At 39.9% G+C, this 14434-nt stretch overlaps 1 protein-coding gene across 1 annotated transcript; it reads right to left on the reverse strand.

Annotated features, from left to right (window-relative positions):
- Nucleotides 1-384: 384 nt before the first annotated feature.
- On the reverse strand, nt 385-5766 carry LOC114870002 (uncharacterized). Its single transcript, XM_055514370.1, has 3 exons — nt 5283-5766; nt 5074-5183; nt 385-4998 (listed from the first exon to the last, which is right to left on the reverse strand). The coding sequence occupies exons 1-3, from the start codon at nt 5692-5694 to the stop codon at nt 4645-4647; spliced, it is 876 nt and encodes a 291-aa protein (XP_055370345.1). The 5' UTR covers nt 5695-5766; the 3' UTR covers nt 385-4644.
- Nucleotides 5767-14434: the final 8668 nt, after the last annotated feature.

Genomic DNA, 14434 nt, shown 5'->3' on the forward strand with positions numbered 1-14434 from the left:
CAGATAAGCAAAGGTATGAAAAAGCGCCTCACACGAGGCACCAATAATATGTAGCGGATTCAAATTATTAAGAGTTTGATATTAACGCAGAAATATTAATATACCTCGAAGTTGGGGCACCAGGTTTGTTTTAAAGCTGAAACCATTTTTGTATTAATCTAGTCAACGCCAGATATCAACTCAATGAGTTACCAGTCATGAACAACAATAACCTTGTGATAAAACCAAATCAGTCTCTTATGCCGTGAATTCTTGTCGCGGTTCAGTGACCTCTGCCTAAGTCTGAAGAGCAATGCACACAAAACCAGATTCCTTTTAACGTTTTATTAATCTAACACTACTGGATATATGAATAACATAATATGGAAATACTCAAATGAACAGAATAGAAAATGAGAGAACGATCAGAATGAAATGATGAACAGTGAATGAATCAATGAGTGAAAACACAAAGAATGGTCAAGTGTGTGATGGCTTTGATCAAGCGAAAAGAGTATTTGTCTCTAACTAATTCGAATCTAAGGATAACTAATCAATTTGAAATGTTCAATTTTAGAAGTTTGAGAAACACCAGAATTCTCAGAGGATTAGAGATGTTCGTCTTGCCTTAGTTTGGAGCTGTAGCCGCTGTGCAGCGTCTCCCGCTACTGGTTGGTTGAGCAGACGTGCCCTCTCTGGTCCAGGTGCCACGGCCTCTGGGCCAGGAATCGTCACCCGCGGTGATGATGACGGCTCGGGGTCAGCAAAGTAACAGTCAGCCAGGCTGGACTTTGAAGGTATTCCACAATTCCTCAATTAAGGACTGGTTGTGAGTTTCAGTTTCGCTGAGTTTCTTGATGACTTTCTAACGTAATAAAAATCGTTGTTTATTCGTGTTTCTAAGTTTAACTTAGGTTTACAAAATTTAAGAACAAAGGAAAATTAAAGAAAAGTAATGCGACGCAAAAAGAAAAGGTCAAAGAAGTTTGAAGATAGAGGGAAATTCGATTCGCCTAGGGTGTCACTGGTTTAAATACCCCTGGGGCAGTGGTCACTGCAGGGCGGAGAATTTAGTTCAACCAGTGGTGAAGAGTTCCACCTCTTCAGACCAGGAATCAAACTATTTGATTTGGATCGCTCCCAAATCTGGGATAGCTAAGCTTTCCTCTTTTCATCACGCTCAAAGTTCCATCACACCATAACACAATAAACATGTAATGATCACTTTGACACTCAAATAAGCAGAGAAGTCAGAATGGTTAAACAGCAATATTAAATGCATAGAATATTAAGGTCTTATACGTGGTCCCTTACAACGCTGTAACAAATGTAATGTTATTTATCATGACTGGTCTTGTCTAATGCAACACCCAGTAAACACTAAAACATACACGAATAATAAATGCAAGTAAAATCAAATTATAAATGACCTAATCTGGATATTACTAATTAAACAATTGTAACACTTAAAAATGTTATACAATAATGAGGATACATAATTGTAGCTGGTGGACATAGTCTATGTGTATGAGGCACAGATTAAAATAAGTAAAGAAGGTGAGTATCTGTATTTCAACTTTGTGCCTTCACACAAAGGAAAGCGTGGTGATAAGTTGGAGTCCCTTTGTGACTTTAGGAATTTCCTGGCAAATCTGTAGATCAGGCATTAAACATCACACAGAAACCAATCTAATACCAAATGAAAACATTTTGTCCACAAAATACAATGGTTTCAGTTTAATGGAAGTTGAAAGTTCTGGTGCATCTGAACCAGAACCTGTGTCCAAATGAAGTCTCTCGTTGTCTTGATGAGCACATTCCACATTTTATGGCTGGTGGTCCCAGTTCTAGGAGAGGCAGCTTCTCAGTGATAAATGTGACAGCCTGTCCTTTTGGCATGATAAGCAGAGGTGGAATCCTGTGAGATTTACAGGTAGATCAACAAAGTGGACTCGTGGTTCTTTGATGTGGACATTTGAGATGTTGGCGCTAATTGGTGCCTGTTATGATAGAAACCAGCCTCCTGTGGTGGAGAAAGGTTCAGGGTCCCTTATCTCTGGGGACTGGAGAGGACGTAGAGGCTCTTCAAAGGAGGGAGTTACTGTAAGTTCACATGTAGGTCAGGTTACCTCAGTCCAGACGTGGATTGCTACAACCCGTTCCTCCCGAGTCACATAAAAGATTAGTTCATATTGAACGAATCGTTCACGAACGACACATCACTAATGTCTGCTGTTGATTGGCAGGTCAGCTGTGGTCGGTGTGGTTTATCGTTTGTCCCAGAGGAAAAAGGAAGGTGAGGCTAAGTTTGGTAGGAATCATACTGTCTTTTGAAGAACTAAAAGGATCAGCAGGTGGTACAGCATTCATCTGTGTGGTCCAGCAGAGTCACTTCTTTGGTGCTGCAATGTGGTCTGCTGCAACATGATGTCTTAGTTATTGTAACGTGATTGTCACAGTCCTGGAGCAGTTGAGGCAAAGGATGCAATGTTGTGAGTCTCCTCCCAACCTCAGAGGGCGGCATTGAGCAGCTGTTTCCTTCCGGGAACATCATTAACTGGGGGACTATTTAAGTGGAGGATGAAGACTCCTCCAGTTGTCAGTGTGTCATGGTGGACTCTCTGTTTGCATCTGGCTTCATGTATGACAGTTGTTTTTTTTGTTTAGTTTGGATTGTGAACAGCCCTGTTACTCCTAAATTTGGCTACGTTTGTAGAGCGATGTAGAGCCTGACTCTGTAGTGTGTGAAAGCCTTGTTACTCTTTGTTATATTTTGCCTACTCAGTGCAACAACCTATTGTGTCCTGATTTTGTTTGGAAGTTACTTCTGTTTGGTATCATTCCTCTGTCTAGTTTGTTTGGTCCTGCTTCGCAGTGCTCCTCAGTTTAGTTGATGAACCTTTTTCCTACTCTGTAGTGATCCTTTGTTTTGTGTAGTAATATTAAAAATCGTTTGGTATTCTGCCATCCTCACCTGTTACTGCTTGTGGGTTCCGTTTTTTCTGGTCTTGGGTGTTTGTAACATGCAAATGTCATCACAGAAAACATACGAGAATCATCATCAAATCTTCTCTCCAAGGAAACAGATCTAATATTACAGCATGTCCACGTACAGCCTTGGAGGTGGGATAGACATTCATGTGTCAGCTGATAGGTATCTGAAATAAAGTTACATGATAACTTGTGTTTTTGTCATGAGTTAATTGTCTGCACACCCAGTACACACCAAGACATATTTTAATAAGAAATCAAACTAACTAACTAACTAATAAATAAATAAATAATTAAGAGATCTTTATGTTCTTCTTTCTTTGATGGTTTTGATAAAACACAGTGCACAACGGAGACTGAGCCGATGAACAATCAACATGTATCAAAAATTACATGTTAAGAAGATGAGAGTAAAATTTAGATTTCACTGATCACAAAGTTGTAGACTGTTCTCGTACAGTATTGTTCCAATGTGGGGCCATAAACTTACCATTAAAATTTTAAAACATATATGTATTCATAACATTGTTTGAAAAAAGAAAGAAGAAACATTTAAAAAATAATGTCTAATAAATCTAAAACAAAACAGGAACCATAAATATACCCAAAATACTTTGCATTGGAAAACATAAACATCAAATATTAAAAAGGAAACCATTCAGATACTGTTCTGAGTTCTATTGTGTTATACAGGAGTGGCAAAAAAAGGCCTCTTCCATTGCTCTAGAAGAACATCCATGAGGTCAGGTTATAATTTTGGAGAAAACCTGGCTCACAGTCTCCACTCTAACCATCCTAAAAATGTTATATCAGGTGGAAGTCAGGACTAATGTCAGTCAAGCTCCTCCACATCAAAGTATGGGAATTCATGCCTGATCAAGGGTTTCAAGGGTTCTAAAAGTTTTGACAATATAGTGTAATAACAATTATTTAGAAGACAAATAATGAAAACTGGATTTGCCAAAGGAAAACAATATAAAACAAACAAAGTGGGGTTTTAGCTGGGGGGGACTATGTGTTACACTAACACATAGTCAATGTAAACGTGTGTTGGCAGCTATGTACAACAGCTGCTAACACACTATTGGCCTGTGCATTTACCATCCCAGAAAGAGAAAATATCAACAATATAAACCTAATGAAAAAGAACCAAACCAAATATGTTACTAAATACGTTGTAAACCTCCATTATTAGACTAACACATATGTTTAGTTTTAAAATATTATGGGAACCTTAATAGACAACATTAGATCAGTGAATTTTATTTACCTTCAGGAACTTAAATATAAAGACATTAACACTAAGTAACAGTTAATCAGTTACGCGTCGTTGTAACAACGAGAACAAAGAACATTCATATTCTGTTAGAACCAAACAAGTGTAACTGGTCACTTGAATAAAGCAGTGATTTCAAGTTTCCAGAGCCTGGTTGTGGAGCCAGGATCCACAGAGGATCCACTAGTTAGTGTTTGATGCAATTACCTTGCTTTATTTGTATGTTTTAACTATATAATTGAATATTTTTACATACATTTTTGTAAACAACGACATGATTTATTCTACTTAATCATTTTATGTTAGTCACTCTTATGTTTGTATTAACACTCTGTGTTATGCAGTTATTTTTTCCATGTTAAGCAGATAGATGTTACTGTGCAACTCACCTGACCTTATCATGAGGACAGCACACAGAACACAGGGTCATGGTAGCTGTAGTACGTTCTCATCACACCACTGTGAAGACACTGGTTTGGTCGTAAGATGAAGATGTGGTCCAGCAGTGTGTTCTTTTCTGTGGTAGCATCAGTGACCACTTTGTCATATCCTCTAGACCTGAACAGCTCCAGTATTGGCTTGTTGTCAGAAGACATAAGATTCTCATTAAAATCACCACAGACAATGATGGGATGACAGTCAATGATCTCAAGTGCATCCAGAAGACTCCTTAGGTTGGATAAGAAGGATGTTAGGCTGTAGTCAGGAGGTCTGTAGACAGCTGCAATCAGTGCAGGCAGTGGAGCTTCAACCTTCAAAGCCACAAACTCAAGGTCAGTCACATTATGTAAGTATATTTTCTCATGAACTTGAATGTGGTCTCTTACATAAACAGCCACTCCACCCCCACCTCTGCTTGCCATGTGTGGAAACTGTGTGTATGACAGGTGCCTGTTCCTCTTGAACATTTTGTAGCCATCTAGATGGAGACTCTCTGCTACAAAGGAACCATGTAGATGAGTTTCCGTTAGACACAAAACATCTGCCAGACACAGCTCATGGTGGGCTTTAATGTCAGTGACATGAGATGCTAGACCTTCTGTGTTATGGTGGACAATGGTCAGAGTGTCATGTCTGCTCAGTAAAGGGCTTATTTTAAGAAGAGGCATCATGTCCTTCAAGCTGACTTGTCTCATGGTTTCCAGAGCAGCAGTGATTTCTGGGTTGGCGTAGATTTTCCTCTCATCCATGTCTAGAAGATGTAGTCCACTGAGAGAGGTCAACCTGCTGAGAGCAACATAAGCCATGCCAGCTTCAAACACATGCTTCAGTGACACCACAGCTGAGTTAGTGGTCATACCCTGAACCTTGTGAATGGTACATGCAAACGCCAGCTTGATGGGGAACTCTCTGCGAAAAACTCCTTTCTGCTTCAGGTTCTCCTCAGCTCTGTCTATGTACACAAGGTTGTCTGATGATGAATTCCTTACAGCTGATTGTTCATTCATCTTCAGTACAAGCTTAGAGACATGTGTGTTTGGTCCAGAGGTCACAACTCTGACCAGAGTAGCAAATGCACCATTTACTAACCCCTGAGACACAACCAGGTTCCTGGTGAGCATAACTCGAGCTCCCTCAGCCACTAGCAGTGTGTCTGGTAACTCACTCTTACCTCCTTTTAGTGGTGTGGACTGTAGAGTCATTCTACCTGTCTGAGGCTCTTTCTTGTAGTCCTCTGCATCAATGCTGATAGTGTTGCTGTGGAGCAGAGACAGTGTTTCTGTAACTGCTTTTGATCTGCTTTAGTCTGGCATCTACGTAGGCAAACAGAGGTTTAGACACCATGGACACTTCATCAATAACGAGGATTTAAGCATTTAACAGGTCAGCTCTAACTTCATCCAGTTGGTTACCAAGTCCCTGAAATGGAGGCTTAAGGCTTCTGGGCAATTTGAGCAACGAGTGCAGTGTTGAGCCTGATATGTTGAAGGCTGCAGTTCCAGTAAAGGACGTCAAGAGCACAGTGGGACTTGACATGTCAGTCTCATCACAGTGTCTGGGCAGTCTACTCAGTATCTTAGAGGCCTCTGAGTGGATGCATTTAATGAGATGAGACTTTCCTGTTCCAGCTCCACCATTGATGTAGTAGAACTGCTCAGGAATCAGACCACACACACGTTTGATGCACCAGTCTCTGACTTTATAGAACACACAGGCCTGCTTCTGGTTCAGGTTCTGATACATGTGTCGTAGCACAGTGGGGTCAATAGCAGGAGGTTCTCTCATGGCTCTGATTTCTGTGGCAGCATTAGCCTGACGACTGTAATCTGAAATGTTCTCCTGTTCCCGTTCATCTTGTGGTTCCCTGGATTCCAGTTCATCGTTACATTCCAGTCTTACAAGTTCAGACTCAGGTGCCAGATTACTCCATTCATCAATCACACCTCTGTTCTCCTCATACTCTTCAATGGCTTCCTCAATCTCTTTACTGTGCTTCTCATATTTGTCCTTGTTTCGTTTGACAATAGCTTTGACTGTCTCAGGATGTTCGCAATACAGCAGCCTTACACAGCCACTGTTGTGGAAGGACTCATATGTGCGAAAATGAGGACTTTTCAGCTGCAGGTCAGATCGAAATGGAAGGTACAGCTTTAGTAAAGCTCCATAGTATTTCTCAGGATACTTTTTCTCTGATGGACGGTAAAATCTGATGACAGCAGGCTTATCATTCTTTCTCATCTGAACAAAGCCCATGTCATTCAGCAGAGGTAATACGTCTTTGCTTTTACTCTGTTGACCATATACAATTCTGCATGTAGCTGCAAAGTCAGCCAAGCACATCACCTCATACTGTGGTGTTTCTGGTCTGCACTTGTACATGTGAGTCAGAGACGTCATCCACACATTTTCACTTTCTGGGGTGGTTTCATCAAGCTGTGACATCGGTATGATGACGAAACCACGTGAACACTTTTTCATGTGAATCCCACAAGCTCGAGCCACACATTCCTGAGAACTGATCTCTCTCTTCTTTGAGTAGGCCTGCATGACTGCCCTCATCTCATCACATTCATTAACACCGTCTGTGTTGCAGTTCTGGATGACTGTTTTCAGGTACTCAGACAGTCCACTCTCATTCTTACACATGTATGAACATAGGTAAACTACAACACTGGCAGGGTTTAAGATGTACGACAGGTCTAGGTTTCCATCCCAGGCTTCCAGCAGATGTGGGTTATATGCGTTTACCCAGCAGTCCTTTGGATCACGCTTCAGTACCACTGAACTGGACTTCATCACCAAACGGAGGCATTGATTATATTCTGTGAGTGTTAATTCACTTTGTGTCAGGAGCTGTTGTAAACCCAGGGACGCTGACCTCAGGTTCATTCAGGTCTGTTTAATGGCCTGAGTTTGTTCTTTGCTTCCTCCAGTGAAAGGGAGTCGTCTGTGCTTTCTTTGGGTCTGACTATCATTGTCCTGCTGGCTGGTGGTTTGGGAAATCCAAATCAACAATCTTCTCCAAAGTACTTGAAACACGACCTTGAGTGTTTTTTGCTGTGTACTTGTACTTCTGTGACTTTCTTGTACAAGTCAGGTTGTGTGTGTTGGTCAGGAAGCTGAGCTGTCATGTACGTCTATTTCAAACTCAGGTGCACCTTCTACCCACAAAAGACAGTGTATGTGAGGGGAACCCCGATTCTCGAACTCCAGTCTGATAAAATGATCCACAACCTTACCAAGGACAGCATTGGACAAGATCAAGTCTCTAAACAGTGCTTCGACACGTTTATCAAACATGCGCATTGCTGTCACAGGATTGCTTCTCAGAATGTCAGTTTTTTCTGTCCAGCTCAGTTCATCAAAGTTGACTTCCTCACCCTGCTGACGTTTTATTGCCTCAATCACTTCAGGCCAACGCATTTCTGCTGCTGAGAATGTGCAGAAAAGTGTAGGAGTTCCCAACTGTCTGATGATGGCAAACAGATCCTTAGTGGTTTTCTCCCAGTATGCTGGTGTTCCTCTGAGTGGCTGCATGAACCTGATGGCATCTTTGTTCCTCACCAGCTTCTCAACCTCTCGTTTGTCTTGTAACATTCTAGATGTTATTCTGCGTCCATCTCGAGTCACAGGTTTTCCTTTGCGTAATTGGATCATCATGCTTGAAGTAGCCAAATGTATTTCAGTGACAAACTGTGCAAAGAACAGATAGTTTGTGTCTCTGGCAAAGCGTTCATCAATACAGAAAAGCCTGGATTTAAAGTATTTGCTTGTGGCTTTCCCTGCCATGGCTTTCCCTGTTCAGTAACTGAACAGGGAAAGCCATGGCCTCCAGGTTGGGTGTTTTAAAGAAGCTCACTGGATTGTTTTTTTCTGCTGGAGCAACAGAGTAGATGCCTTCACTGAAACATAAAATCTCCTCAGCAACATCAGGTGGCTGCAGACATGATTCTAAAACCAGACCCCCGTTAGGCATGTCTCCTTCCTGTTCAGTGTCTTCTCTCATCTCCTCAGGTTGATCATCATTATGTGGCAGTAGGTCGATGTGTTGTTGCTCATTTTCATGAAATGCATTAATTTCACACCTGTCTATTTGCATGAGTTCATCTTCCCCATATTCATCATCAGCCATTGTTTCACTCTCATCATCATCCTCCTCATCTGTAAGTGTTGGGTCACATAACTCAGGTTCATCTCTAATAGTTATGTCTTCATACTCAGGATGGATGTGCTTTAGTTTATGCAGAGCCTGCACTAGTTTAGACCAGGTTACAGTCTGGAACATCTGATGACCTCTGTAACACAAGCGTCTCTTCAGTTTCACTCTCAGGACCTGAGACTCACTTCTCACTCTGGGTAAAGCATCCACTGTCTCCTGTAGCTCAGATGGAACACACACCACATTACCATGTATTGCTCTCTGTTTGCCTTTGGGAAGTGGAACAATCTTAGCAAATGGGATGCACTTTGCTATCAGATGTCTCTCCAGTATGTTCAGGTCACACAGTTCAGCAGGAATGTCAGCGAGTTCCAGGTTGTTGGCTACAGCAAGGTGAGGCATGGTCCCCTTTTTGGTGATTATGACACGTGTGACAGATCCACTCTTTCTTTCTCTCGTCTGGCACCTTGCACTGTTGTTCATTAGTGCAGACATTGTCACAGACATGAACATACTTTGCAGTGAAACATGTGGACACTACATCTTCATGTTTAGTGTGAGATGACCTTTTACAGACTTGTACTTGGTTTGGGAATGATGCCTTATGACAGACAGTGCAGACATAAGTAGGACCAGCCTTTATTTGGGATCTGAAAACAGCTGTAGCCTCTTGGATTAAACTGTTGTCAAATTGCCATGTATGATTATTATACCGTCTGTATTTCCTCTTTATTTTCATTGCACATCTCATATTGTGCATTATCCTAAATGCAAGATTGTTTCTATACCTGTTCCTCATCAGCTGTTATGAGTGAGTTCTTTGTGTCGAATCCTGAATGCAACATTATGTGCATAACGCTGAGTCATGTATGATCGCTGCCTTTGTCTAAATTCAGCATTGAGTTCATAACGGTTGGTTAGATAGTGCTTTTGTTTCTCCCTGAAACCAGCATCACATCTGTAACGCCCAGTTATATAACGCTTCTGTTTTTCCACAAAAGCAGCATCATGTCTGTAACGCCCAGTTATATAACGCTTCTGTTTTTCCACGAAAGCAGCATCATGTCTGTAACACTCAGTTATATAATTCTTCTGTTTATCCCTGAAACCAGCGTCACATCTGTAACGTTTAGTTACATTTCTGTTTCTCCCTGAAACCAGCATCATGTCTGTAGTGTTCAGTCATGTATTGTTGTTGTTTCTTTCTGAAATCAACATTGTCTCTGTACTGGAAATTTTTATTAATTATTTTATTTTGTCAAAATTCAGGATTGCTTTGATATTTCCTGCTGATATAGAAAATTTTATTTGCCCTGTAAGTTTTATCTGAAGCATACTTTTCACTCTACTTTCTTTTTTGATTTTCTTTTCTTTGTAGACCTTTTTCTTTCAGTATCTGTCTCATCTTAAACTTTCTCCTTCTGTTTTTATTAAGTTTTGACAGTTTACAAGAAGATTGACAGAGATCAACAGTTGTTGTCTTTGCAGTAGACAAGCTTGATTCAATCTCATGTCGGATTTGTGTATCAGCTAGAACGAGATGAACTTTTTCTAATTCCACTGCAGTTAGGTTAGTTGACAAACCTTGTAAAATGTTATCAGACATACTTATGACAGGGTTCAGTAGTGGAGCAGACAATGTAGTGTCATGGTTGTCACAAAGACCAGTGATTGCAGAGCTTGATTCGGGCTTAGCATTATGCAACAGAGCATGTGCCACAGTTATGTGAGGTGTACATCTGCTTTCTATAGGCTGGACAGCATCATTCAGGTTGTAGAATTCCACAGGCTTCATTTCCTATGTACAGGAGGATTGTGTCCCCAAAATCTGGTGACTTCTGGTGAGTCTGTCAATCATGTCACTGAGATGTGTAAATGTGAGCATCACAGCAGTACCAAGACTATTTGATCCCATGGGTAAAGGCAAACCTTTAGCTGTTCTTGAGTGAGGTTCAAAAAAACCCATACCTGTTTGATCTGGTTCTGAACACTGCAATACATAATCCTGTCATCATCAACAATGCGCAGTGCACTCCAGATAACAAACAGCTCAAACTTGCTTTTAGGTCAAGGAAACTGTCCACAGCTCCAGGTAAAGGATCTCCCAATGTGCCGTAGCGGGAAGGTTGTGTCATGTCAACTTGATATACATGTCTGCGTGCTGCTGCTTTATCAGGGAGCTCATCAGTAGCCAGATGTACACTAGCAGGAAACCTTCTTTGGGCCTCTTTATACATCACATCACCTTTATCCAAAACAAGATTATCATCTGCTCTAGTGAAGTTTTTGTTCTCATAAAAGAACGCAAGAAAGGTCAGTGAGTTACAGGTGCATTGGCTGTTCCTGGATCTACCATACCTCATAGAAGCCTGGCTGCGGGATGCACGTACACAGGTTTCATTAGGCTGAACTCCCAGGTCTACAGTGTGTGCACAAGACGGTCCAGCTACACAAGCAGCACCAGTCTGAAGTCCTGCCTTCAACACATCAGCATATGACGTTTTGGGTAGAAGTGGAACACACTTTGACCTGTGTTGTTTACCTGGTCAGCATTAGAAGGTCCAGCTATACATGCAGCATCACTTTCATGTCCTCTGTTCAACACATCAGCATGAGGAACTCTTGGGACAGATGGTTCAGGACGTAGACCCACCTGCTGTACACTTTTACCTGAACAATTTTCAGTTACCTTGGTGGTTGTCTGAGGACCAGGACATTCTACTTGTTCACCAGTTGCTGCACAGTCAGACTCCTTCAGCTTCTGCCACCGCTGATTTGCGCCTTGGGACCTCTTATTCTTCCTTGGCATTGTGTTCCAAGTTCACAAATGTCAAACCAAATAAGTGACTGTGTTGACGTCAGTAGAGCCGAGATTTCTGGAGATTTCTAATCACAGGCAAAAAACTGCCTGGTGTCACTCAGAAAAGCTTCTAGGCCTGTAATAATACAACTAAAATATTTCTTAAATATGAAACAAACAAGTTGATGAATAAAGTCAAACTGTGTTTATAGTAATTGCTAATAATATATTAATAGTCTATTATCCTCTAATATGCCTTTAATTGCTGTCCTGTGCTCAACTCTTAGCACCTACCAGCATAATAACCTTTATATTAGTATAGTTTTGTTATTGATTACGTTACAGATTTCTGAGCCTTTCAGTAATACCTAATGTAAAACTATAAAGGAGGTCTGGTATGCTAGATTATATACTACTGCTTAGATAGAGTGGATACAGTAGAGAGATACAACAGATAGAATTTCCAAATATTAGATAGAGGTGGTAGGTGGGACAGGATAGACAGAATAAGCCAAATTATAGGGACAAGAGAGGTGATGATCACAGACAGCACCTGCAAGGCACAAAAAACATAATTAAAAATGAATAGAAAAAATCATGTACAATATCAAGTTTTTATCAAAGTTTAGTAGTTGAACAATAAGGTTTAGTGATAATACTAAAGAAAACCATCACTATTCTGCTTTGATCAATAGAAAACGATTGGTTTCATAATCACCCAGTCAGTGGATGTGAATCAGTGTAGGAATATAAACACTGCAGTGACAGTCGAGCTACTTTATTCATCCTTATGAGGTAACTGTTTTTGACAACTGCACTGATGAGGCACTACTCTACCAAGTGAGCCACATCTGTTCCTTGATGCACCTTTATATCCATTAGCTTTCTATGTGTTTGAACTTATCGTCAGGTCAGGCAGCAACACTAACACTGGCAGACTATTAGAGACAAGAGCAAAACGTTAGTTTTTCATAAATTAAACATTTGGCAGAACTAACATTTTTCACAACACAGAGTTTGTATTAAGAGTCTATAAAAATCTAAATATTCTGGAATATATAGTGCATAGTCAACATAAGAATTAAGTAACCATTCCCTTTAATTTAAGACAAACAAGCTCTTGCAGTCCAAATAGTGGATGTTTAATAAATGTTTATATTTATCCCTGAAGAGCTTAATGAAGTTAAAATAATTTCAATAGAATGTCTTAATCATGTTTAGGCAACAGCAGCTTAGTGGTTTAAACTTGTGTTGGGTAGTATAGTCTTTCTTAGTTTCATACAGCAAATACTGTTCATTGTTCCTGTGCAGTCTCAAGCTGACAAAACACATGGCATAAACATACGTAGGAACAAACATTAAGCTGCATTAATGAGTCATTGTAGATCTGCTTAGTCCTGCAGTCATGACATGGAGTTCAACATTTACAATCTGTTGTCTGCTGTAAAGGGATTTACATGATTATTACAGTTGTCTATTAAATATTTAAAAGATGTAGCATCACTAAACTAAAATAAGTAGCGGTAGTCTGAGATACAGTAGACTGAGATACAAACCATAAAGAGCCGCTGCGTGCTCCCGCATCACGCCAAGCTACTACTGCTAATGTGTATTTTTCCTATAGTTAGCATAATTGTCAACTGTTCACCACGGTGAAGTTAGTTTGACGTTGGACATTCAACAGACATTTGACCGAAAGTACCTCCAGATAAGCAGTCCGTGTTTGAACAAGTGATCCGCGTTTCGTGTTCGCTACGCAGACACAGAACAAGACCACTTATATGAGGAAATAGCCATATTGCATATTTTTCTATAATATTTTACTATAAATATTAATGTAATTTTTCAATACTATCCACACCATATGACCTACTGGTTTAAAAACTGCTCCAAACTGTGTATCTACATCTCCTTCACAGGGCACAACCATTTCTATGAGGAAATAGTCATGTTGCATATTTTTCTATAATATTTTTGTGTTAATATTACTGTAATTTTTCAATACCATCCACACCATATGATCTACTGGTTCAAACCCTTCTCTAAAATGTTCATCTACATCTCCTTCATAGGGCACAATTATTTTTATGAGGATCAAATCATCTTGCATATTTGTCTATAATATTTTAGTATAAATATTACTGTAATATTTCAATACCATCAACACCATATGACCTACTGGTTCAAAATCTTCTCTTAAATGTTCATCTACATCACTTCCACAGGGCACAACCATTTTTAAGAGGAAATAGTCATGTTGCATATTTGTCTATAATATTTTTGTGTAAATATTACAGTGATATTTCAATACCATCAACACCATACGACCTACAGGTTCAAAACCTGCTCCAAACTGTGTGTCTACATCTCCTTTACAGGGCCCAACCATTTTTATGAGGAAATAGTCATGTTGCATATTTTTCTATAATATTCTTCTGTAAATATTACTGTAATATTTCAATACCATCCACACCATATGACCTACTGGTTCAAAACCTTCTCTAAAATGTTCATCTACATCTCCTTCATAGGGCACAATTATTTTTATGAGGATCAAATCATCTGGCATATTTGTCTATAATATTTTAGTATAAATATTACTGTAATATTTCAATACCGTCCACACCATATGACCTACTAGTTCAAAACCTGCTCCAAAATGTGTGTCTTTATCTCCTTGTTGGAGCACATCCATATTTGTTGTTTCATTAACACAAAAATATTATTCATATCTCTATTGATCCAATCCTAAGCCTGGATCAATAGAGAGTGTTGCATTAAGAAGGGC

Source organism: Betta splendens, chromosome 14 (assembly GCF_900634795.4).
Source record: "Betta splendens chromosome 14, fBetSpl5.4, whole genome shotgun sequence".
NCBI classification, from domain to species: Eukaryota; Metazoa; Chordata; class Actinopteri; order Anabantiformes; family Osphronemidae; genus Betta; species Betta splendens.

Excerpts from the sequence above, each read along its gene's own strand:
- LOC114870002 (XM_055514370.1), bottom strand. The coding sequence starts at position 5,694 with ATGAATGAACAATCAGCTGTAAGGAATTCATCATCAGACAACCTTGTG. Across the intron at positions 5,184-5,282 it reads TGTCCACCATAACACAGAAG|CAGAGAGTCTCCATCTAGAT; the intron begins GTCTAGCATCTC and ends GTTCCTTTGTAG. Across the intron at positions 4,999-5,073 it reads GGGGTGGAGTGGCTGTTTAT|GTTGAAGCTCCACTGCCTGC; the intron begins GTAAGAGACCAC and ends GTGGCTTTGAAG.